We start from the raw sequence: 26,116 nt of genomic DNA on the forward strand, positions 1-26,116 counted from the left end.
AACATGAATTTTGGACAATTTTTATAAGAGTAATATTATATTTATTTATTTTAAGTAAATAAATGAATACATAAATAAATATATATTTATATATTATATAATTCAGTATTATTTTATTCAAAATTATCTTGGGTAAACATAATTTTATTATTTTTAGCCCCATGATTGTAAATAAAGAAACTTTTCCAAAGATGGGAAACGAGTATTTCCAACCCAATACACGGTTATGCATTCCCTTTTCTTTATATTTAATTAGTCATGGTCTTCTGCATTAATAACACCAGTCAATATTATATAGTCAAAGTCTTTAATCAAATATGGTATTGGATAGGGGTCTACAAAATTAACCGCTATCCAAATTGAACCACTATTCAAATCATAAATTTAATTAAAAAGAAGATACTTGTAAATTCGGTTTGATTATTGGTTTAAAATTTTACAAAAACTGAATTTAAGCAAATAAAATATTATTAACTTAAAAGTCAATCTACAGAATCATATTAGCAAGACGACTGTTTGCCTTTCCAAAGAAAATTTCATCTTTCAAATATTGTACTTTGTACTCTATCACAGGACTCCACCACTCCCCTGCAGGCTGCATTCAACCATTTCAACTCTTTACATTTTCATCTTTCAACTCTTTCACATTTTCTTCTTTCAACTTTTCAGTTCACATTTTCTTCTACAATCGCCCGGCACCAACATTTCAAATAATTATATTGCTCTCTCCATTTTGTATCCATTGAGTTGTTCAGGTAAAAATTGTTTCTTCTCTAAGCCTTCTTTTAGCAATCCATTTCTTCTCTTTGCAAGCTTATCTTGTTCTGTATCCTCCTCAGGACCTCAGCTCCACTCTTCCCCTCGCCATCACTAATATACTATCAGTTATTCTGTTTTTTAATGATTCCAAGGTCGTCGATGATGATTTTAGCATTTTGATCTTGTCTTCGAGTCTTCAACTACTCCAATTCCATTTTTTCTCTCTTCTGTTCATCAGTCTATGTTCGACGACAGTCACAAATCTTTTTCAGTCGAAATTTCAACCGATATTGCATGACAATCTCCATTTTTTGTTTAGCCCTCTCGGTAATTATCATGATATTTACATTTTAATCTACACAGGTTCTGTACCATACACTCAAAAATCGGGTAACCAAAAATTTGGTTCGGTTTTCCTCAAAATCGATTCGGTTAACAATCGATTTTTATAAAACATCGGTTTGGTTTTGGTTTAGAATTTTCTTTGAACCAGAAATTTGGTTCGGTTTACAAATCTCTCAGACCGGTTCGGTTACCTGACTTTAAACACCCCTAGTATTGGTATGACAGTTCTGATACTCGAGTTTAGCAACCATGGCTCAAGTTCGATAACTTTAATAGCATGACTATTCATGTATCAATGCCATGTCATAATCCTACCAGTCTCTTGGATAAAACTCATGTTCTTAAGCCATACATTTCTGTACTAGGACCGCCATCTCTAAGTTATTAAAATTTGTATCTTGTTTCATCTTCTCAAACTGTTAAATTGAATTAGACATGAGAATTACCTCAAAATGCCATGGCTTTTACAATTCTACTTCGTCTTCCTACTTTCCTCTCTAAAGGCATCACTTCAAGCAATGGCCAGACTTGTTTATATTCTTTTTTTTTTTTTTCTGGTTTTGAGTTTCAATAATTTCGGATCCGCTGCTTTTGATCTAGAATGATATGTAAGTCGTTGAACTCAATTGTTAATTAAAGGAATTGTTTATAGTCTGAATTCCTTTCCTGCATCAATATTTATTCTTCAGAATGTTTTGCTTTAGCAGTGATGTTCATGAATTATCAAGAATACAAGAAATTAAGGGAATAAATTGTCAAGAACGTTTACAACACTTCAAACTTTCTATCCCAATCAACAAAGACTTTGATTTTTCTTCTTTCTTATTGTTTAAATGGTGAAGCATCTTTATTCGGTGATGCAGACAGAAGTTAAAATTTTAATTAAGCTGTCACAAAACTTGATGTTCTTTTAATTTTTAATTTGAACCACTTTCCAAATACTATTTCATTATGACAGTCTGCTGTGAGAGATTAATAGTAAATTCTTTGTAATAATTTTTTTAGTTTAAATTTTCTTCAACTTTCAAGTTTAATTTCAGGAGATGTCTGGAAAATTTTGAATTTTTTAGAATTTTCAAATTTTTGAACATTTAGAATTTTCAAATTTTGGATACTCAAGCTCGACAAGTTGCTTTAATTGTGAGAGATTTTTTCCTGACGTGTTTTACGGGCTAAGTGAAATAATGTCATAATTGATAAATTTCTTAGATTTTTTTAATTGACACAGCTTCAAATTTTAAAAATAACAATAAAACCATCTCTCACGAATATATACAACAGATATACAGGTGGATATTATTATATATTTAAGTTTTATTTTATTTTTAATAATAAAAGAAAATTAAATTTCATATTATAATTCAGTATTATTGCAAAATTTTTAATTATATGCAATACATTATTAATGTATATGTTTTATGTATAAATAATATTATATATATATAAAATATATATAATTTTGTAGGAAATGGGTCCAAACGTGCTAGACGGGAAGCTTCATTGCATTTATACTTTGCAGTGACCAATTGAATTGCTTTTCGGGTAGAGAAGACTCATTGACCATTTCAAACAGCAATTAGTCCTTCACTTTGGCATTTAAAGGCCAGAATTTCAGGTTAGTGATACAAGCAATCTACAGAAATGGCTTCACTAAAATTGCTATTCGTGTGGTGTTCCATCGTTATCTACCTTTGTTCTCTCACCTTTGCCCAGGGTGATCGCCTCAATACCATCTGTTTATATGACAAGGGAAACTTCACTGCAAATAGTAGCTACAAGGCAAACCTGAAGCACCTCCTCTCTTCTCTCACTTCCAACAATAAAATCGACTATGGTTTCTACAACGCCTCATACGGCAAAGGCACTGCCAAAGTTAACGCAATGGCACTTTGTAGAGGAGATGTTCAGCCGGACAATTGCCGTAGTTGCATCAAGAATTCATCTTCCGAACTTACAGAAAGCTGCCCCAACCAGAAAGAAGCTGTTATCTGGTACGATGATTGCATGTTAAGGTACTCAAACCGTTCCTTCTTTGGTAATATGGAATTCGGGCCTTACTTTTCGATGTATAATTTAAACAATGTTACGGAAGTAAATCAATTTCATGAGGTGTTGAGAAACTTACTGAATAACTTGACAAAAGAAGCAGCCTCTGGTGATTCTCTTCGGAAGTTTGCAACGGGAAATTCAACTACGGCGAGCTCTCAGCACATATATGCACTTACGCAGTGTACTCCTGACCTGTCTGAGAAGCAATGTGTTGATTGCCTAAATAATGCGACTTCCTTGCTTCCACAGTGCTGTGATCGAAGTATAGGAGGGCGGGTTATTTCACCTAGTTGTAATTTCAGGTACGAGCAAAATATTTTCTATGACTCTACTGTTCATGCTGTTACACCCTCGCCCTCTCCATCACCATCACCATCTTCACCAACACCATCATCGTCGGAAGCACCATCGCCACAATCACTATCACCATCGCCACAATCACTATCACCAACACCACCACCACCATCGGAAGACGACTCAAAATCTCCATCTCCATCTCCACCTCCGGGGCCGACTAATCCTGCCGCACCGGAAGAAGACACAAAATCTCCACAACCGCCTCCGGCGCCAACTAATTCTGCACCATCGACAGGTATATATTCATGGTTTATGCATTACAAAAGTAGATCTACCTTGTTCTATATGAATTCAAATAGATCTTTATCAAGTTTGAAAAAATTAACTTGTTTTGCATTAATACGTCACTGAAAAAAAACAGTTTTTGCACAGAATGACAACAATAAATTTCGTTTCTATTAGAAATAGAGATTTGAAAAACGCATAGATAAATTGTTCTGCATTAATCTAGTTAATGAAATTGTACTTATGGTGTTTGCAGGAAAGCAGATTGCAGTTCCCTTGTTGCTTTTGCAATATTTGTTATCTACTTCAGGAATTTTTTTTTAGTTAAAAAAAAAAAAGCTGTTTCAATTTCTTTTACAGCATGTAAAACGTGGTATTTGTATTGTTACAGTGGGAAAAATATCTACCTAAATAAAGTTGACTTAGCAATTGATAAAATAAGTGTTATATATATAATTTTATACACAAAAAATAATATATCATTATATGATTAAAAAATTAAAAATTAAAGATAAAATAATAATACATCGCTGTTTATACACAAAAATTTTGCATATGATATTATTGTTTATGAAAAGATCGCAGCACTTTTCAGCATGCTAGATAAAGGAAAGTTAACATCTCCGTGAAATTAACAAAACAAAATAATTCACGTGCTAAAAATGCCGTCTAATTTCGAAGAAACAATTATGTTCACATATGAATTTCATAGCCTCATAGTTGTTCATAGACGTATCCTTATTATTCACATAGTGAAAAGAGTCTTGTCTTAAACGTAAAAGCAAAGGGACTGGTGCATAATTTTTTTAAGAAAGAAAATTAATTATTATTGAAGAAGAAGAAGAAGAAGAGATTGTGAAGATTGATACAAAGATACTATTTTAATTAATATCCCCAAATTAGGTGAGATTTAAATAAGAATAAATTTTATATTATAATTTTTTAGGTGAAAAACTTGTTTCCAAATAAGAAAAATTATAAACATTTGACAAATATGTGTGTGTGTGTGTGTGTCTATATATATATATTTTGCATTAAATTTTTGAGATGAAATAAAATTTTTATTCAAAGTTGTTTGTTAGAGTTGTTACTATATTTTTGAACTTATGGTACATATTAACTCACTAGCATGAACATCTTCATATTGAAGTCAAAAGACTTAAACTTTTCAATGATGTACTTACATCTTCTTAACACGAAATTTTTGTATTTATATACTATCATCTTTAAGAGTATCTCCTTCCTCTTCTTATCTAATTGCAACAATGATTTTCCTTTTAGTTAAAACATACATGACTTAGTGCTCAGTTGGATGATTAAAGAAGGCATTAATGTTCATTCGATTAGTACTGTGTGAAGATCATCCGTTGGAAGAGGAATAAAATCCATATCCTCTATAGTCTTCTTTGCATTTCCACAAAGAGCACTAAAAATAAGACACCAAAGTTGGGTGGCTTACCAAAGTCAATTCCAGAAGCCGTGTCATTATTATTGGTTTTCATCGTGGTGGCCCCTCTTTACAGCTTGCGCTTGGATGGTAGAAAGCGATGCAACACTTTTTGTCTGCAAAATCTTTGGTCTCTTTATTTTTTGGGGTTAAAATTTGAGGTTGGATGTGTTTTGTTTATATCATTATCAATGCTTACTATGAGACACTAGTCCTCGTCATAAATAGCTCTAACACAATATAATTTTCTTTCTCTCATTAAATTATATTTCTTTTTGACTCTTTCAACTTAGCGTGTTTTAGAGTTTAACTATTGACTCTTCCAGATCCATTTTCCACATAGAAATTTCACAAGTCGTGATTAGTCAGCATTCAATCTCGGTTTTCTAAATTATTATGTGACTCCCCCACACGGAAACTTCACAGGAATCATGTTCAGTCCCTACGTAATAAAGTCATGCTTATGATCACGTTCCTCCTCTGAGGTATCAGGTTTTCAAAATGCCTCCCCCAAGTATCAGAAATTCTTAAAAACCTCCCCTCAAATTTCAGTATTCATGTTCTATTTCTTTTTGTTGCTGGCGGCTGTGTTAGCTGTGTGAAAATGGTAAGTGTTGTCATCGATAACTAAATTAAAATCCTAAATTCCTGTAACAAAAATGTAGTAAAGAAAAGTAAGGATCGTTCTCTCGAAGAGTTTCAATTAGTACGTCGTCACAAATCAATCAAAATAAAGAATAAATGGGTATTTTGAATTGGATGCAAATTATAATTAAAAACAATAATAAAAATTCAGAAAAAATAATTTAAAACAAATAATCAATTAGACAAACCTTGGTCTATAGTCACATCCACCATTGGAACTACGATTGATTATTGACAACCAAAACTATCAAATTAATTATTCAAATATTCGTTGTGGTATTAATTACTTATCTTTCCTTATGATTAGTTAACAAAAAACATGTATTTCAGTTAACCTTTATTGATTAATAATTCGGATACGATCTCGAATTTAATTAAACAATAGTATTAAGAATTAGAAAAACCAACGAAGTAAGACAACACAAGCGTACGATGTTGCATTTAATCTAGTTAAATATTTTTCCTAGGAATTACAGTTTCTGATGCAACAAACAATAAATCTCAGTTGCCACTTCAATTAGATGAATCGAACAATTACGGATTCAACATCTAAACTAGTATTAGATCGTATTAATCAATTAACTAATCACGCGCCTAAGTAATCAACTAATACAATCATAATAAATAATTAACGAAAATAATCAATACTTGAATAATTAAAATATGTATTAAAGAACAAAACTTAATCTCACAATTCTTGAAGTTTCATGGTTTCAGATCCCTTCAACTAAGAGAAAAAGGTTTAGCCACTATAAACCATCCTAAGCAAATCACAAATCCAAAAAAATGTTGTTGCCAATTACAATAATGAATGATCCCGCAAAATAAAAAAATATATATATATATTTTCGCCCTACTTAAATCTGGAAATAAAAGATAATACTAATCTCCTTATCTACCCAAACAAATTTGATACATATCTTCCCTAAAAGAAAGAAAAAAAATATTTTAATGTATATTTTTTTCCCAAAAATATCCTTCTTTTTCTATCTAAAATAATCCTTTTTTTCAGCTAATAATCATCCATTTTTTAGGAAACAAATCTTGACATTTTGTGGATTTTTTTAGTTGATTTGGACGTCCAGATTTAATTTTTGAATTCTGCTCTTGTAATTTCACGTGTCTACGCCTAGTCAACATCACAGATTTTGTTAACTGGTAAACTTGCTCCAATTTTAGTCTTCTTGGCCCAAACTTCACTCCAAAAATATTCAAGCTTCCTAAGTACAAAAAATAAATAATTTCATTAAATTGAATTAAATTTTCATACAACATAAGAGAATTAGAATTCAAAATAATAACAATTAACGACGTTATCAGAACGCTAGAAAATGAGGGAGGTTATGGGAAAGAGGAAGGTATGTGATAATGACCCTATATTCATATATCAAAACTCTCTACACTCGACCTTTCGAGCACGCTTCAGAAATTAAAATCATGGCATTCTCTTCTAGATTGCGTTTCTTTCTTTCTCTGTATTTCTTCTACTATTTTTATCTTACCATTGCCGCTGACCTAAAATCTCGGTACCATGACTGTTATGTCAAAGATCAAAATTACACCACCAATAGTACTTACCACGCAAACCTCAACCACCTTCTAAATTCCCTCACCAACACCACTCCCCTATACAATGGATTTTACAATTCCTCTTATGGGGAAAAACCTGACAAAGTTTATGCAAGTGCAATCTGCAGACCAGAAATGGATCCAGACCGTTGCCGAGATTGTGTAACTTTCGCCACCCGGAACCTGATACTTCTCTGTCCCAAGCATAAAATGGTCATCGGCGGATACGATGATAGCAAATATACTGTTTGTATGTTGCGTTACGCATATTATGACTATAATGGCGCAGCATGTAAAACGTGGTATTTGTATTGTTACAGCGGGAAAAATATCTACCTAAATAATGTTGACGTAGCAATTGATAAAATAAGTGTTATATGCATAATTTTATGTATAAACAATGATAGGTCATTATATGATTAAAAAATTAAAAATAAAAGATAAAATGATAATACATTGTTGTTTATACATAAAAATTTTGCATATAATATTATTGTTTATGAAAAGATGGCAGCACTTTTCAGCATGCTAGATAAAGGAAAGTTAACATCTCCGTGAAATTAACAAAACAAAATAATTCACGTGCTAAAAATGCCGTCTAATTTCGAAGAAAAAATTATGTTCACATATGAATTTCATAGCCTCATAGTTGTTCATAGACGCATCCTTATAATTCACATGGTGAAAAGAGTCTTGTATTAAACGTAAAAGCGAAGGGACTGATGCATAATTTTTTTAAGAAAGAAAATTAATTGTTATTGAAGAAGAAGAAGAAGAAGAAGAAAATGTGAAGATTGATACAAAGACATAAAATATAAAGCGAATGGGGGAGTTTTTTTTTTTTAATAAAGGAAATTAGGTGAAGTGTAGGTGACCAGAAACAGTACTATCCAGTCAATTTTAAAATAATGGAAGCAAAAGGGACCCAATTGAGAGAGAATGAAATGAAAATCATCGGCATGGTGTGGAGATGATCTAAAAAGATAAGTTGAGTGGTAAAAAAAAGAAATTTTATATAAAAGAGAATATAAATTTAAATTCTTTGGATCTGAAATTTTACCTACTTTTATAGTTAATTATGTCCCAAAAAAGGGTTAGATTCAAATAAAATTTCTTATTAAGAAAAAACGGCAATTTTAATTAATGAACATATTGAAGACGAAGACAAGAGAAAAGTAATTAAAGCTATGAAAAAAAAGGATAATGAGCATATTGTATAAAATATAAATGAAGAGATGGGATAAGTGCAATGAGATTGGCATCCACCATCACTACATAGTCAAGCATATGTAAGAGCCTCTTAATGTGCTGCCAATTTCAAAGGCAGCCCACTTATTTTTCCTGTAATAAAGTAGGCTCCACTTTGTCTTTTTTATATTTATTCATCACATCAAAACTCTCAACATTCAACCTTTTGAGCACGGGTTAGAAATTACAATCATGGCTTCTTCTTCTAGATTGCGATTCTTTCTTTCCTTGTATTTCTTCTACTATTTCTATCTTACCATTGCTCTAGAATCTCTGTACCATGACTGTTATGTCAACAACGGTAATTACACCACCAATAGTACTTACCAAGCAAACCTCAACCGCCTTCTGAAGTCCCTCACATACACCATCCCCACATACCATGGATTCTACAATTCCTCTTATGGGAAAAATCCTAACAGAGTTTATGCAAGTGCAATCTGCAGACCGGACATGAATCCGAAAAGTTGCCGAGATTGTGTAACTTTCGCCACTCGGAACCTGACACTTCTCTGTCCCAACTTTAAAATGGCAATCGGCGGATACGATGATGGAAGCTATACTAATTGTATGTTGCGTTATGCATTTTATGACTATATTGGCGTAATGGAAAATGCTCCTTATTTTTTTGTGTATTCGCTAAGTAACATCACAGGAAATTTTGATAAGTTCAATCAAACACGGCAGAGCTTGTTGCAGACGCTAATAAGTGAAGCTGCAGCGCGGGGTCCTCTCAAGTATGCTACTGGAAAAAAATCAGTTTCAGATACTGTAACATTATATGGACTTGTTCAGTGCACTCCTGACTTAACAGAAAGTAAATGCAAAGAGTGCCTCAATGATGCTAATAAGCTTCTGCCAGATTGTTGTGAAAAAAGGCAAGGCGGCAGAGTAATTACCCCAAGCTGTAGTTTCAGATACGAGACAAACAAATTCTACAGGTCCTGTAGTTTCAGATACGAGACAAACAAATTCTACGAGTCTTCGATTGAAGAACCTCCAGTCTCCTCTCCAACACCATCAACCAATACCACAACCCACCAAGGTTATATACATATAAGCTACCTTTACAATTTACAATTTACAATTTCTTGATCAAGTTTTCAAGATTTGAGTACCCATGAGATGTCTAACTCTGTTCACTCAACAAGTTTTGATCTGAACAAAGTTCTTGGATGCTGCAGGAAAGAAGAAGTTTATTTTCGTCTCCACCTCCGGCGCCAACTAATTCCGCAGCATCGACAGGTATATATTCATGCTTGATGCATTACAACGATAAATCTACCTTTTTCTATGTGTATTCAATTCGATATTTAGAAAGTTTGGAGAATGACATCAATAAATTTCGTTTTAATTAGAAATAGAGATTTGAAAAAGCCATAGATAATTTGTTATGCATATCTAGCTGATGAAATTGTATTTGTGGTATTTGCACGAAAGCAGATTGCAGTTCCCTCGTTGCTTTTGCAGTATTTGTCATCTAGTTCGGGAATTTTCTTTTAGTTAAAAAAAAAAAAAGCGGTGTTTCAATTTCGTTTGCAGCATGTAAAACGTGGTATTATGTTCTTACTGCAGAAAAATGTCTATCTAAATAACGTTGATGTAGCAGTTAATAAGGCTTTTGCCAAAGCTTCGCAGCACTTTTCAACCTGGTCAGTAAATATGGGTATAGGGAAAAAAATGATATAAAAATTATATGAGTATAATATAGTAAATAGTAAAAAATATATTTCTAGAAAACGATTGTAAAATTCATATATAGAAAAAATTTAGAATGCTTATACACAGATTTAATACAATACATCATCAATAATATGTTTCTAAAAATACGATAATATAAATAATAATTTTAGCACTTTTTATAGAATCTCTGATTAAAATAATTATAACAATTTGTATGTAAAGTATTTAATTGATTATTAAAACTAATAAATATAATACATCATATTTAATTACTGTACTACTAAATGAATATGCAACAAGATTAAAGAATAATTGATGTCTCAAATTAGCTTATATTTCAAACATTAAGGGAAGGCCAAAAGACTTGTTCCCACCTACGGCTGGGTATAATCCCAAACCCATACTCTCCAACTTTCAAAAACACAAAGTCTCATCCATGAACAAAATTTTAATACAAATTTCAGTTAAAGTCAAGGACAAAATCATCATTTAGAAAAAAAATCTTAAAAACTAAAGTTCTATTTCATTTTACCCCTATGTTTGAAAATATGACATTCCCCTCACACAAAGTTTTAAAAGTAACAATTTCCCCCCACACAAAGTTTAAAAAGTAATAATTTCCCCCCTTAGGGTTTTGAGGTCTCTTCTCTAGCGATAACCACAGTTTTGACTGACGGACGACAAATGATGAACACTATAATTTTCCTCTCTCGTTAATCTACCTGCGTCGTCATCCATTTTCATCAAGTGAAGATAGATTCGTCGTCATCCAACGAGGAGACAAAAATGAATTGTCTTTGTCTCCTTGGACAAATGAAGACGATTCATCTTCATCGTCTAGACAACAGTCCAACATAGAATGTTTTTTATTTGTTCAAGATAAAGATGATTTGTTTTCATTTTCTGATCAAATAAAAATGAATCCATCTTTGTTTGACGAAAATGGACAACGACACGAGCAGATTGAAAGGAGAGGAAGATTATAGCGTTTGTTGTCCATTAGTTGGAACTGTGGTTGTCACCAGAAAAGAGACCTCAAAACCTTAGGGGAAAATTGCCACTTTTAAAACTTTAGGTGGGGAAATGTTAGTGTTGTAAACTAAGAAAGTAAAAATGTGATGAAATTTTATATTTTTTAAATATTTTTTCCTTTAACTCTAACAATGAATTTTAACAAATTTGTGAGTATTTGGTTTTTGAAAGTTAGATTGTATGAGTTTAGGTTTTCACTAAACCTTAAATGAGAATAAGTCTTTTGGTCTTAAAGAAATTACAAATATAACAAAGTTATAAACAAATAAAGGAAAAAACAATCAAAGTTTACCTTTTCTGAGAATAACAAAAATGAAAAGTTGAGCCCAACAAAAAGAAAGACACCTATCTGGTGTAAGAAAAATTATATGAAAAAATGTTTATTGTTGTTATGAATATAAACTTGATGTAATGAATGGAGAGATTAAAGATTTGAAAAAAATGGGTTTTTTTGGTCAAAATTATGGTAATTAATTGAAAATTAAAAGGATTTTTTTGTATTTTAGACTTAGGCATCAAAATGATGTCGTTTTAGATTTTTTAAAAATTCAAGAAAAGGAAAAATGAATAAAATGACCGTTTAATACATATTTAATATGAAAAACCTATAAAATACGTATTTAATATGTTTCGAGTTAAAAAAATTCGAACATTATATTTAATACACGCATTAAATAGAAACATGAATTATACACATTTTTACCAAGTAAGGCTTTCAGCATGCTAGAACTAAAGGAAAGTTAACATCTCCATGAAATTAACAAAACAAAATAATTCACTTGCTAAAAATGCCGTCTATTTTCGAACAAACAATTATGTTCACATATGAATTTCATAGCATTATTTAGCATATTTGCTCATAGTTGTTCATAGACATATCCTTATAATTCACATTGTGTTTAAAATAAATGTTGTGTTTAAAATAAAGAATAATGTTATATACATTTATAATAAATATTAATTCATTTATTAATAATGATGTAAAATAAAATACAGTTGAACAAATGTTTTAGATATTAATATATCCTATAAATACTAAAATAATTATTAATCATTGATTCAAAATTCTGAGTATAATTTTGTATATAACTAATGATATATCACCATGTAATTAGATAATTTTAAATTAGAAATAAAACAATACTAAATCATATGATGACATGTCATTATTTGTGTACATAGTTTTATTACAAAGTTATAGAATAAAACCCCTGTATAATTTTACTCTATATCATGTAGTCATAAAAATAGTGATCCCAATTTTATTAAGTTATAAATAAGAATAACCTTTATATTGTGATATATGATACATGAATTAAATTTTCGATATATGATACGATACATAATTCAATTACAATACTATCATACACTGGTCCTTATAAAAAATAGTTGAAACGCAGTATAATTTTCTTTATCTCATTAAATTATAGGCCCAAAGACTTATTTTCACTCATGGTATAGTGAAATCTCAAACTCATACGTTAACTTTAAAAAACATAAACACTCATCTATCACCTAATTTCTATTAAAATTTTTTATTAGAGTCAAGGGTAAAATTGTCATTTTATCAATCATATTAAAAATTATAATTTTATTCCCCCCCCCCCCCCCCCCTCCCTAAGTTTTGAAAACAACAATTTCACTTCAGTCTCAACTTTTCTAATTTGAAAAACGACTCCCCTCCCCCCCACCCCCGGGGAATCCATAGGTTTCTTTCCCTCTCTAGCAACTATCCAGTGATGGTGACAATTTGAAAATGAAATGAAGAGACATCTCCCATTGGTAGACGTTTCTTTGTCGACGGAGACGTCTCTTCGTGATGAGACACGTCTGTTAGTCTCATCTTCAAATGACCACCGTCGTTGGATAGTTGTCAAAGAGAGGGAAAGAAACTTAAGAATTTAAAAGGAAATATCACTTTTTAAAATTGAAAAAATTTAGATTACAGTGAAATTACAAGTTTTTAAAACTTATAAGAAAAATGAGATAAAATTATAATTTTTTAATATTATTGATAAAATAATAGTTTTACTCTTAACTTTAACAAAAATTGGATGATAAATAAATGTTTAAATTTTTAAAAATTAACATATATAACTTTGGAATTTCACTGATATTACGTGGAAATAAATTATAATTCTTTTTAACTCTTTCAACTTCACGTGCTTTATAGGTCAACTGTTGACTCTTCTATGTAGAAATTTAACCAGATGTGACAAGTCAGCATTCATTCGCATTGACTTTTCAAACTTAAATGGAACTTCGGTTTCAAAGATTAGAGCAAAAGCAAATCAACGAACTGTCAATTGTAATAATTTAGATGTACAGTAGACAATTAACAAAAATAAAATTTAAAAAAATATATATGATAAAAAATAATTGGACAAAAATTTTCGGATAAAAATATATATCCAATTTACTTAATATTTTAGCATCACAAGTAATACTTAGTGAATAGTACTGATTAAAAGGCCGGAGAAAATTGCGAGAGATCAAAGAAATCTTATCAGTTAGTTTTATAGTCTTTCATTAGTGTTCTTATGAGACTACAGTCAAAGATAAGAAAGTATAACCACTAGAAGCACAATATTTTAAATTCTTAAATTAGTACAAATTTATATGTATAATAATATGATTGAATATTATTTTATTTTTATTTTAAAATTATTTAATTATATGATAACATATATTTTATATATATATATATATTTATTTATTTAAAATAAATATATATAATTTTATTATTTAAAATGACAGTTGATAACCCAAATAAGAATTTAATCTTGATGACTGCCCAAACTTAGAATATGAATGGAAAACTGCAAATATATATATAGCATAGTCAAGCTTCTTGATAAATCCTGTGTTCCTTGTAAGGAAAAGAAAACCTTGAATTTTCTTTTAATTTTCAAAAACATAAACAAAAAAGCTCTGTCATCATCATGCCTAATATGACCAGTCAAAATCTGAATAAATATTCAATACCAATAAATTCTTATGGTGGTCCAACTGACTAACTATAATATAAAGTCCACAGTAATAAATATAATAAAATACCTTGGGAATTCACTTAGATTTCCAAAAGCACTTGGAAGATCGCATTATTACCATTGTTATAATTTATTTTGTGACAATTTGATAAGAATTTGATGTCCAAAGATGGCCGAGTTGAATTGTCATCCCTTCAATGTTTACATCCAAAACCCCACTTGTGCAAACACTCAAATGGTGGAAAATGTTATCATATATAATATATAGTGATTAATTAAAATAATTATGCCTTGAATTACATAAGGGCATAATACGTGTATTATATGTAAATTTTGATTCAGGGAGGTGGTCGAAATGCCAAAATCATGACCCTAATAGATCAAAATCTACATGTGAATAAATTCTTTATCTCAATAGTATGAAAATAAGATAATTCTTGTTAGACAAATAAGTATAAGCTAATTTCAGTAAAAAGAGTCTTGTCTTAAACGTAAAAGCAAAGGGACTGATGCATAATTTTTTTAAGAAAGAAAATTAATTATTATTATTGAAGAAGAAGAAAATGTGAAGATTGATACAAAGACAAAAAATATAAAGCGAATGGGGGAGTTTTTTTTTTTAATAAAGGAAATAGGTAAAGTGTGGGTGACCAGAAACAGTAATATCCAATCAATTTTAAAATGATGGAAGCAAAAGGCACCCAATTGAGAGAGAATGAAATGAAATTCATCAGCATGGTGTGGGGATACTCTTAAAAGGTACTTTGAATGATAAAAGAAGAGATTTTATATATAAATTTAAATTATCTGAATTCAAAAATTTATCTATTCATATGATTAGTTATATCTTAAAGAAACGATCTGATTTGGATAAAATTTTTTATTAGAAAAAAGTGGAAATTTTAATTAATGAATTTATTGAAGACCAAGACCAAGACAATAAAAAAGTAATTAAAGCTATCCACCGTCACTACTTAGTCATGTATATGTAAAAGTCTCTTAATGTGCAGCCTATTTCAAAGGCAGCCACTTATTTTTACTGTAATAAAAGTAGGCTCCACTTTGTCTCTTTTATATTTATTCATCACATCAAAACTCTCAAACGCTCAACCTGATGAGCACTGGTCAGAAATTACAATCATGGCTTCTTCTTCTAGATTGCGATTCTTTCTTTCCCTGTATTTCTTCTACTATTTCCATCTTACCATTGCTGGTAAGCCAGAATCTCTGTACCATGACTGTTATGTCAACAACGGTAAATACACCACCAATAGTGCTTACCAGGCAAACCTCAACCACCTTCTAAATTCCCTCATCAATACCACCCCCCTATACAATGGATTTTACAGTTCCTCTTATGGGGAAAAATCTGACAAAGTTTATACAAGTGCAATCTGCAGACCGGACGTGAATCCGAAAAGTTGTCAAGATTGTGTAACTTTCGCCACTCGGAACCTGACACTTCTTTGTCCCAACTTTAAAATGGCAATCGGCGGATACGATGATGGAAGCTATACTAATTGTATGTTGCGTTATGCATTTTATAACTATACTGGCGTAATGGAAAATGCTCCTTATTTTTTTGTGTATTCGCTAAGAAACATCACGGGAAATTTTGATAAGTTCAATCAAACACGGCAGAGCTTGTTGCAGACGCTAATAAGTGAAGCTGCAGCTCGGGGTCCTCTCAAGTATGCTACTGGAAAAGAACCAGTTTCAGATACTGTAACATTATATGGACTTGTTCAGTGCACCCCTGACTTAACAGAAAGTCAATGCAAACAGTGCCTCATTGATGCTAATAAACTTCTGCCAGATTGTTGTGAAACAAGGCAAGGCGGCAGAGTAATTACCCCAAGCTGTAGTTTCAGATACGAGATAAACAAATTCTACAATTCTTCGATTGAAGAACCTCCAGTCTCCTCTCCAACACCATCAACCAATGCCACAACCCACCCAGGTAAAATACATATAAGCTACCTTTACAATTTTCATTTTCTTGATCAAGTTTTCAAGATTTGAGTACCCATGAGATATCTAACTTTAGTCACTCAACAAGTTTCGATCTGAACAAAGTTCTTGGATGCTGCAGGAAAGAAGTATATCGCCAACTAAATCTGCAGCATCGACAGGTATATATATTCATGCTTGATGCATTACAAGAGTAAATCTACCGTTTTCTATGTGTGTTCAAATCGATCTTTAGAAAGTTTGGAGAATGACATCATAAAATTTCGTTTCAATTAGAAATAGAGATTTGAAAAAGCCATAGATAATTTGTTATGCATTAATCTAGCTAATGAAATTGTATTTGTGGTATTTGCAGGAAAGCAAAGTAACCTGTCTCAAACTGTCCTCCATATTGCAGTTCCCTTGTTGCTTTTGCAATATTTGTAATGTGCTTCAGGAATTTACTTTTAGTAAATTTCATCTATCTATCTAGATAATGTTGATGCGGCAATTAATAAGGCTCTTGGCAAAACTTCACAGCTCCTTTCAGCATGCTACAACTAAAGGAAAGTTAGCATTTACATGAAATTAACAATACAGAATAATTCATTTGTTAAAATGCCGTCTATTTTCTAACAAACAATTATGTTCACATGTGAAATTCATACCTTATATATGCTTAAAATAAATTGTTCTAATTTGGGTATGATGTAAAATAAAATACAGCTGATCAAATGCTTAAGAGGTCAAAATACACTATAAATATTAAGGCAAATTTGTCAGTGATTCAAAATTAAAGAGTAAAACCTTTTTATAGTTTTATTCATTTTGGTCCCAAACTGGGGGATATTAATTAAATTTCCCACTCTTTTTTGTCTTTTATATATATATAAAATCACTTTTTTTCTTACTATATAAAAAAAACAAACGCTTTCTAATTTGATTTTGTTTTAAAAAAAAAAATTTAATATTTTGGGCTGGCTGGTCAACTGCCAATCCATCCAACCAACCGATTTAAAACAAAAAAAATTAGTTGGTTGGGTGCTTGGTTTGGCTTGACAACCACCCAATCAACCAATTTTTTAAAAATAAATTGGTTGTTTGAATGCTTGGCCGACCAACCAACCACTCAGCCGACCTTTCCATTGTTAAAATCGTTACAGTATAATTTTCTCTCTAATTAAATTATATTTCTTTTTGACTCTTTCAACTTAGCGTACTTTAGAATTCAACTATTGACTCTTCCAAGAGGTGACTTGTTAGCATTCTTGCTCGGTGTTCTAAATTATTTGACTCCTCTACATGGAAACTTCACAGAAATCATGTTCAATCCCTACATAATAAAGTCATGGTTATCATCACATTCCTCCTCTGTGGTATCAGGCTTTCTAAATGCCTCCCCAAGTATCAGAATTTCTTAAAAACCTCCACTCGAATTTCAATATTCATGTTTTATTTCTTTTTGTTGCTGGCGGCTGTGTTAGCGGTGTGAAAGCTGGAAGACGAGGGAGGTTATGGAAAGAGGAAGGTATCTGATAATAACCCTATATTCATATATCAAAACTCTCTAAACTCAACCTTTCGAGCACGCTTCAGAAATTAAATCATGGCATTCTTTTCTAGATTGCGTTTCTTTCTTTCTCTGTATGTCTTCTACTATTTTTATCTTACCATTGCCGCTGACCTAAGATCTCGGTACCATGACTGTTATGTCAACGATCAAAATTACACCACCAATAGTACTTACCACGCAAACCTCAACCACCTTCTAAATTCCCTCACCAACACCACCCCCCTATACAATCGATTTTACAATTCCTCTTATGGGGAAAAACCTGACAAAGTTTATGCCAGTGCAATCTGCAGACCAGACAGGGATCTAGACAGTTGCCGAGATTGTGTAACTTTTGCCACTCGGAACCTGACACTTCTCTGCCCCAAGCATAAAATGGCCATCGGCGGATACGATGATAATAAATATACTACTTGTATGTTGCGTTACGCATATTATGACTATAATGGCGCAGCGGAAAATGCTCCTTATTTTTTTGTGCATGAGGAAAGTAACATCACACAAAATGTGGAACAGTTCAATCAAACACGGCAGAGCTTGTTGCAGAGGCTAACAGGTGAAGCTGCAGCTCGGGGTCCTGACAAGTATGCTACTGGAAAACAAGTAGTTCCAGGAATTTTAACATTATATGGATTTGTTCAGTGCACTCCTGACTTAACTGAAAGTAAATGCAAACAGTGCCTCAATGATGCCAATAAACTTATGCCAAATTGTTGTGAAACAAGCCAAGGGGGGAGCGTAATAACCCCAAGCTGTAGTGTCAAATACAAGCTAAGCGAATTTAGCAAGTCTTCAATTGCAGAACCTCCAGTCCCCTCTCCAACACCCCCACCCGGTACCACAACTCACTCTACCTTTACAATTTTCAATTTCTTGATCAAGTTTTCAAGATTTGAGTACCCATGAGATATCTAACTTTAGTCACTCAACAAGTTTTGATCTGTACAAAGTTCTTGGATGCTGCAGGAAAGAAGAACAATAATTTCATCATTATTGTGGTTGTTTCGGTTGCTATATCATTGACACTAATCATAGGCATCATTATCTTTGTAAGATGGAGGAAAGCGGAGAAGAAAGATCAAAGTAAGTTCATTTTGTTTTTGTTCTAATGATTCAGAAGACTCGGGCTCTTTTCTTCTGTATCTGAAGAAGATTTTTTACATAGTAAGACTAAATTATTGTTGTTTACTACTTGATCTCTTAAAGATGTGGAAGATATAATAGGTACAGCGTCCTTACAGTTCGACTTCAGCACCATCAGGATTGCCACAAACAACTTCTCTGATGATAATAAGCTTGGACAAGGTGGATTTGGAGCAGTATACAAGGTAAGTAATTTCAATGTAAAAAGGTGTTGAATGTAAGGCTTTGATAATTTTCTTGAAGGCAAGCTTTTACATTTTCTTGATATTCCAGGGCATGCTTTCCGACGGACAACAAGTAGCTGTTAAGAGATTGTCTTCACATTCTAATCAAGGAGAAGTAGAATTTAAGAATGAGGTCCAAATAGTTGCCAAGCTTCAGCATAGAAATTTGGTTAGGCTCCTTGGCTTCTGCTTGGAACGAAATGAAAGGATTCTCATCTACGAATTTGTGCCTAATTCAAGCCTCGATCACTACATATCCAGTAAGATTGTAATTCTGTTCTCATTCATCAAGCAGTTTGCTGTTTTTGATTTCAAATCCTTTAATGTTTCAAATTGTAGAACCAATCAACCATGAATATATGAACTGGGAAAGGCGTTACAAGATCATAGGAGGCATTTCTCGGGGGCTACTTTATCTCCATGAAGACTCAAGACTTCGAATTATTCACCGTGATCTCAAATTAAGTAACATTTTGTTAGATGCAGACATGAATCCAAAAATTTCTGATTTTGGTATGGCAAAATTGTTTGAAATGGATCAGAGTCAAGGTAACACAAATCAAGTCGTGGGGACCTTGTAAGTATAAACAAAGCTTAACTATTTACATATAGTGGAAATTGTTCTGACAAAATGGTGGAAATTTCTGATTATATGCAGTGGGTATATGCCTCCAGAGTATATAAAACATGGGCAATTCTCAGTTAAGTCAGACATGTACAGCTTTGGCGTTCTAATTTTAGAAATCGTAAGTGGTCAGAAGCGGAGTGGCTTTGAAATCCAGGACGAATCGGAAGACCTTCTAACCCATGTGAGTACAAAAGCAATTTAGCTCCAATTCTATATGAGCCAGAAATATGTCTAATTTGATGGCGAATTTTGTTATAATTTTACAGGCATGGAAAAGCTGGAATGAAGGATCAGCTGCAAATCTTATTGATCCTACTATGAGGGATAATCCAACAACTGAAATGATGAAATGCATCTACATTGCTTTGTTATGTGTTCAGGAAAGTGTATCTGACAGACCAACCATAGGCTCAGTTGTTCATATGCTTAACAGCGACTCTGTCAATCTCCCAGCGCCTAAAAAACCTGGATTCTTTATGCAAACCGAAAAAGAATCACGGACGACACCATCATCTTTTGAGCAGCCTGGGTCAAATAACTTAATTCGACGCCGAATTGAAGGCGCCCCATTATCACGAAATGACGTTACAATTACAGAGCCATATCCTAGATAGTGAGTGAAGTTGAAATGGGTCTCGTGGGAGCAACTTCCAGGCAATAGAATAGTAGGCTGTAGTTCTGGATAATTCAGTAAATTACAAATACTATTAAGGGATTCGGTGTTTATTTCAAATTCACTGCAATTTTAAACCTTTTTATTGCATAAAAGCACGGGAAAATTTTAGCAACATTATATGGATTATAAAGACATAGTAAAAAAAACAAATGTTTTACAAAAAATTTAAAAATTTTCAACTCCAAAACCTATGATAAACAGTAAGTAAAAACACGATCACACTTTCTACGTTTTCATGCTTAATGACGGAAAAATTGTCAAATTTTTTGGATTAGAATTATCGTTTTACTAAACTGATTAATCAATATATTATCAAATTTTCATCATTTAACAACAGAATTTTACTAAAAAAAATCTTTTGATAGATGAATCAAAATTCAAAATATTTGGGAGGCCAAAGCTCCTAATTTGAGATCTTAATAATAGGGAAATTTTAAAAAATGGCCAAAATACCCTTCCATTAAGCAAAAATGCCCAAAATCACTATTTCTAAGCCAAAATGCCCAAATTCACTATTCCTAACAAAATGCCCATGACTTTTTTTAGAATATCAAAATTACCCTTCCCCTCATATTTATATAACTCTCCTCACTCACTATGAGGGTTAAAGTAATTTTAGATAAATATGGGGGGTTTTTGGATATTTTACATTGTAAAGGTATTTTGATATTTATTTATTTATTTCAAACTTTTTTTAAAATGTCAAAATTACCCTTCCCCTCATTTATATAACTCTCCTCACTCACTATGGGGGTTAAATATAATTTTAGATAAATATGGGGGGTTTTTGGATATTTTACATTATAAAGGCATTTTGATATTTATATATTTATTTCAAACTTTTTCTAAAACGTCAAAATTACCCTTCCCCTCATCTATATAAACCCTCCTCACTCACTTTTATTACACACTTCTCATATCACTCAAACACTTACTCTCACTTTCATTTTTATTCAAGATCAATTAGTAGAGATTCGTTCGGACAGAAGAAGTTCGTATTTTTGAATTCGACTCGAAAAAATATTATTCATCAAAAAAAGGTATTTATGTCAATCTTAACCTAAAACTTAATTTTATTTGTTAAGTCTAGTTTTTATGTCATAATATGGGGGTTAAATGCAATGTTTGACAAGTATGGGGGTTAAATGAATTTAGGGTAAATATGGGGGTTTTGGATATTTTACATTGTAAAGGCATTTTGATATTTATTTATTTATTTCATTACTTTTTCTAAAATATCAAAATTACCTTTCCTCTCATCTATATAAACTCTCCTCACTCACTTTATTTACACACACTTCTCATATTACTCAAACACTCACTCTCACTTTCATTTTTATTCAAGATCAATTAGTAGGGATTCGGTCGGACGAAAGAAGTTCGTATTTTTAAATTCGACTCGAAAAAATACTATTTATCGAAAAAAGGTATTTATGTCAATCTTAGCCTAAAACTTAATTTTATTTGTTAAGTTTAGTTTTTATGTCATAATATGGGGGTTAAATGCAATGTTTGACAAGTATGGGGGGTTAAAATAATTTAGGGTAAATATGGAGGGTTTTTAGATATTTTATATTGTAAAGACATTTTGATATTTATTTATTTATTTCATTGAGTAAATACCCCCCCAGGAATCCATAGGTTTCTTTCCCTCTGTAGCAACTATCCAGTGATGGTGACAATTTGAAAATGAAACGAAGAGACATCTCCCATTGGTAGACGTTTCTTTGTCGACGGAGACGTCTCTTCGTGATGAGACACGTCTCTTAGTCTCGTCTTCAAATGACCACCGTCGTTGGATAGTCGTCAAAGAGAGGGAAAAAAACTTAAGGATTTAATAGGAAATATCACTTTTCAAAATTGAAAAAATTTATATTATAGTGAAATTGCAAGTTTTTAAAACTTATAGGAAAAATGAGATAAAATTATAATTTTTTTTAATATTATTGATAAAATAATAATTTTACTCTTAACTTTAACAAAAATTGGATGATAAATAAATGTTTAAATTTTTAAAAATTAACATATATAACTTTGGAATTTCACTGATATTACGTGGAAATAAATTATAATTCTTTTTAACTCTTTCAACTTCACGTGCTTTATAGGTTAACTGTTGACTCTTCTATGTAGAAATTTAACAAGATGTGACAAGTCAGCATTCACTCAAATTGACTTTTTAAACTTAAATGGAACTTCGGTTTCAAAGATTAGAGCAAAAGCAAATCAACGAACCGTCAATTGTAATAATGTTAGATGTACAGTAGACAATTAACAAAAATAAAATTTAAAAAAATATATATATGATAAAAAATAATTGGACAAAAATTTTCGGATAATAAAATATATCCAATTTACTTAATATTTTAGCATCACAAGTAATACTTAGTGAATAGTACTGATTAAAAGGCCGGAGAAAATTGTGAGAGATCAAAGAAATCTTATCAGTTAGTTTTATAGTCTTTGATTAGTGTTCTTATGAGACTACAGGCAAAGATAAAAAAGTATAACCACTCGAAGCACAATATTTTAAATTCATAAATTAGTATAAATTTATATGTATAATAATATGATTGAATATTATTTTATTTTTATTTTAAAATTATTTAATTATATGATAACATATATTATATATATATATATATATATATATATATATATATATATATATATATATTTAAAAATAAATATATATAATTTTATTATTTAAAATTACAGTTGACAACCCAAATAAGAATTTAATCTTGACGACTGCCCAAACTTAGAATATGAATGAAAAACTGCAAATATATATAGCATAGTCAAGCTTCTTGATAAATCCTGTGTTCCTTGTAAGGAAAAGAAAACCCTGAATTTTCTTTTAATTTTTAAAAACATAAACAAAAAAGCTCAGTCATCATGCCTAATTTGACCAGTCAAAATCTGAATATATATTCAGTACTAATAAATTCTTATGGTGGTCCAACTGACTAACTATAATATAAAGTCCACAATAATAAATATAATAAAATACCTTAGGAATTCACTTAGATTTCCAAAAGCACTTGGAAGATCGCATTATTACTATTGTTATAATTTATTTTGTGACAATTTGATAAGAATTTGATGTCCAAAGATGGCCGAGTTGAATTGTCATCCCTTCAATGTTTACATCCAAAACCCCACTTGTGCAAACACTCAAATGGTGGAAAATGTTATCATATATAATATATAGTGATTAATTAAAATAATTATGCCTTGAATTACATACGGGCATAATAGGTATATTATATGTAAATTTTGATTCAGGGAGGTGGTCGAAATGCCAAAATCATGACCCTGATAGATCAAAATCTACATGTGAATAAATTCTTTATCTCAATAGTATGAAAATAAGATAATTCTTGTTAGACAAATAAGTATAAGCTAATTTCAGTAAAAAGAGTCTTGTCTTAAACGTAAAAGCAAAGGGGCTGATGCATAATTTTTTTAAGAAAGAAAATTAATTATTATTGAAGAAGAAGAAGAAGATGTGAAGATTGATACAAAGACATAAAATATAAAGCGAATGGGAGAGTTCTTTTTTTTTAATAAAGGAAATAGGTAAAGTGTAGGTGACCAGAGACAGTAATATCCAATCAATTTAAAATAATGGAAGCAAAAGGGACCCAATTGAGAGAGAATGAAATGAAATTCATCAGCATGGTGTTGGGATAGTTTTAAAAGGTAATTTAAAGGATAAAAGAAGAGATTTTATATATAAAATAATATCAATTTAAATAATCTGTATTTAAAAATTTATCTATTCATATGATTAGTTATATTTCAAAGAAATGATCTGATTTGGATAAAAAAATTTATTAGAAAAAAGTGGCAATTTTAATTAATGAATTTATTGAAGACGAAGAATAAGACAATAAAAAAGTAATTAAAGCTTTAAAAAAAAAAAGAAAAAGATGATGAGCATGTTGTATAAAATATAAATGAAGAGATGGGATAAGTGGAATGAGACTGATATCCACCGTCACCACTTAGTCATGTATATGTAAAAGTCTCTTAATGTGCTGCCTATTTCAAAGGCAGCCACTTATTTTTACTGTAATAAGAGTAGGCTCCACTTTGTCTCTTTTATATTTATTCATCACATCAAAACTCTCAACGGTCAACCTGATGAGCACTGGTCAGAAATTACAATCATGGCTTCTTCTTCTAGATTGCGATTCTTTCTTTCCCTGTATTTCTTCTACTATTTCCATCTTACCATTGCTGGTAAGCCAGAATCTCTGTACCATGACTGTTATGTCAACAACGGTAAATACACCACCAATAGTACTTACCAGGCAAACCTCAACCACCTTCTAAATTCCCTCACCAATACCACCCCCCTATACAATGGATTTTACAGTTCCTCTTATGGGGAAAAATCTGACAAAGTTTATGCAAGTGCAATCTGCAGACCGGACATGAATCCGAAAAGTTGTCAAGACTGTGTAACTTTCGCCACTCGGAACCTGACACTTCTTTGTCCCAACTTTAAAATGGCAATCGGCGGATACGATGATGGAAGCTATACTAATTGTATGTTGCGTTATGCATTTTATAACTATATTGGCGTAATGGAAAATGCTCCTTATTTTTTTGTGTATTCGCTAAGAAACATCACGGGAAATTTTGATAAGTTCAATAAAAAACGGCAGAGCTTGTTGCAGACGCTAATAAGTGAAGCTGCAGCTCGGGGTCCTCTCAAGTATGCTACTGGAAAAGAACCAGTTTCAGATACTGTAACATTATATGGACTTGTTCAGTGCACCCCTGACTTAACAGAAAGTCAATGCAAACAGTGCCTCATTGATGCTAATAAACTTCTGCCAGATTGTTGTGAAACAAGGCAAGGCGGCAGAGTAATTACCCCAAGCTGCAGTTTCAGATACGAGATAAACAAATTCTACAATTCTGCGATTGAAGAACCTCCAGTCTCCTCTCAAACACCACCAACCAATACCACAGCCCACCAAGGTAATATACATATAAGCTACCTTTACAATTTACAATTTCTTGATCAAGTTTTCAAGATTTGAGTACCCATGAGATGTCTAACTTTGGTCACTCAACAAGTTTTGATCTGAACAAAGTTACTGGATGCTGCAGGAAAGAAGAAGTATATTTTCGCCTCCACCTCCGGCGCCAACTAATTCTGCAGCATCGACAGGTATATATTCATGCTTGATGCATTACACAGAGTAAATCTACCTTTTTCTATGTGTATTCAAGTCGATCTTCAGAAAGTTTGGAGAATGACATCATTGAATTTCGTTTCAATTAGAAATAGAGATTTGAAAAAGCCATAGATAATTTGTTATGCATTAATCTAGCTGATGAAATTGTATTTATGGTATTTGCAGGAAAGCAGAGCAACCTGTCTCAAACTGTCCTCCATATCGCAGTTCCCTTGTTGCTTTTGCAATTTTGTAATGTGCTTCAGGAATTTACTTTTGGTAAATTTCATCTATCTATCTAAATAATGTTGATGTGGCAATTAATAAGGCTTTTGGCAAAACTTCACAGCTCTTTTCAGCTTGCTACAACTAAAGGAA

At 31.6% G+C, this 26,116-nt stretch overlaps 5 protein-coding genes and 1 long non-coding RNA gene across 7 annotated transcripts; all 6 read left to right on the plus strand.

The window, feature by feature from the left end:
* The first annotated feature begins 2,645 nt into the window (after window positions 1-2,645).
* On the plus strand, window positions 2,646-4,176 carry LOC123192258 (cysteine-rich repeat secretory protein 38-like). The gene is made up of 2 exons (XM_044604739.1): window positions 2,646-3,745; window positions 3,992-4,176. Exons 1-2 carry the CDS (start codon window positions 2,746-2,748, stop codon window positions 4,057-4,059), a joined length of 1,068 nt encoding a protein of 355 aa, XP_044460674.1. The 5' UTR covers window positions 2,646-2,745; the 3' UTR covers window positions 4,060-4,176.
* A 4,634-nt stretch (window positions 4,177-8,810) lies between these two features.
* LOC123192260 (cysteine-rich repeat secretory protein 38-like) lies at window positions 8,811-10,247 on the plus strand. 2 transcript variants are annotated; one of them, XM_044604742.1, is made up of 3 exons: window positions 8,811-9,689; window positions 9,829-9,889; window positions 10,088-10,247. In XM_044604742.1, the coding sequence occupies exons 1-2, from the start codon at window positions 8,837-8,839 to the stop codon at window positions 9,870-9,872; spliced, it is 897 nt and encodes a 298-aa protein (XP_044460677.1). In that variant the 5' UTR covers window positions 8,811-8,836; the 3' UTR covers window positions 9,873-9,889; window positions 10,088-10,247. The 2 variants fall into 2 exon arrangements, with proteins under 2 accessions (XP_044460677.1, XP_044460676.1); XM_044604741.1 differs by lacking the exon at window positions 10,088-10,247 and having other exon boundaries at window positions 9,829-10,031.
* A 5,212-nt stretch (window positions 10,248-15,459) lies between these two features.
* Window positions 15,460-16,371, plus strand: LOC123192080 (cysteine-rich repeat secretory protein 38-like). The gene has a single exon (XM_044604545.1). The coding sequence runs from the start codon at window positions 15,490-15,492 to the stop codon at window positions 16,369-16,371; it is 882 nt and encodes a 293-aa protein (XP_044460480.1). The 5' UTR covers window positions 15,460-15,489.
* Window positions 16,372-16,423: 52 nt separating this feature from the next.
* LOC123192262 lies at window positions 16,424-16,807 on the plus strand. The gene is made up of 2 exons (XR_006496844.1): window positions 16,424-16,481; window positions 16,676-16,807. It is a non-coding gene; the product is annotated as an uncharacterized LOC123192262 (long non-coding RNA).
* A 1,083-nt stretch (window positions 16,808-17,890) lies between these two features.
* Window positions 17,891-20,582, plus strand: LOC123192255 (putative receptor-like protein kinase At4g00960). The gene is made up of 7 exons (XM_044604733.1): window positions 17,891-18,707; window positions 18,839-18,955; window positions 19,079-19,200; window positions 19,289-19,499; window positions 19,579-19,816; window positions 19,898-20,048; window positions 20,134-20,582. The coding sequence occupies exons 1-7, from the start codon at window positions 17,906-17,908 to the stop codon at window positions 20,479-20,481; spliced, it is 1,989 nt and encodes a 662-aa protein (XP_044460668.1). The 5' UTR covers window positions 17,891-17,905; the 3' UTR covers window positions 20,482-20,582.
* A 4,082-nt stretch (window positions 20,583-24,664) lies between these two features.
* Window positions 24,665-26,079, plus strand: LOC123192261 (cysteine-rich repeat secretory protein 38-like). Its single transcript, XM_044604743.1, has 3 exons — window positions 24,665-25,538; window positions 25,671-25,731; window positions 25,925-26,079. Exons 1-2 carry the CDS (start codon window positions 24,719-24,721, stop codon window positions 25,712-25,714), a joined length of 864 nt encoding a protein of 287 aa, XP_044460678.1. The 5' UTR covers window positions 24,665-24,718; the 3' UTR covers window positions 25,715-25,731; window positions 25,925-26,079.
* Window positions 26,080-26,116: the final 37 nt, after the last annotated feature.

The sequence above is a fragment of the Mangifera indica genome, chromosome 12, assembly GCF_011075055.1.
Source record: "Mangifera indica cultivar Alphonso chromosome 12, CATAS_Mindica_2.1, whole genome shotgun sequence".
Taxonomy (NCBI): Eukaryota; Viridiplantae; Streptophyta; class Magnoliopsida; order Sapindales; family Anacardiaceae; genus Mangifera; species Mangifera indica.

Coding starts and splice junctions, on each gene's coding strand:
- LOC123192258 (XM_044604739.1), top strand. CDS start 2,746: ATGGCTTCACTAAAATTGCTATTCGTGTGGTGTTCCATCGTTATCTAC. Junction 3,746..3,991: donor TAATTCTGCACCATCGACAG/GTATATATTCAT, acceptor TGGTGTTTGCAG/GAAAGCAGATTGCAGTTCCC.
- LOC123192260 (XM_044604742.1), top strand. CDS start 8,837: ATGGCTTCTTCTTCTAGATTGCGATTCTTTCTTTCCTTGTATTTCTTC. Junction 9,690..9,828: donor CAATACCACAACCCACCAAG/GTTATATACATA, acceptor TGGATGCTGCAG/GAAAGAAGAAGTTTATTTTC.
- LOC123192080 (XM_044604545.1), top strand. CDS start 15,490: ATGGCTTCTTCTTCTAGATTGCGATTCTTTCTTTCCCTGTATTTCTTC.
- LOC123192255 (XM_044604733.1), top strand. CDS start 17,906: ATGGCATTCTTTTCTAGATTGCGTTTCTTTCTTTCTCTGTATGTCTTC. Junction 18,708..18,838: donor CTCTCCAACACCCCCACCCG/GTACCACAACTC, acceptor TGGATGCTGCAG/GAAAGAAGAACAATAATTTC. Junction 20,049..20,133: donor CGGAAGACCTTCTAACCCAT/GTGAGTACAAAA, acceptor ATAATTTTACAG/GCATGGAAAAGCTGGAATGA.
- LOC123192261 (XM_044604743.1), top strand. CDS start 24,719: ATGGCTTCTTCTTCTAGATTGCGATTCTTTCTTTCCCTGTATTTCTTC. Junction 25,539..25,670: donor CAATACCACAGCCCACCAAG/GTAATATACATA, acceptor TGGATGCTGCAG/GAAAGAAGAAGTATATTTTC.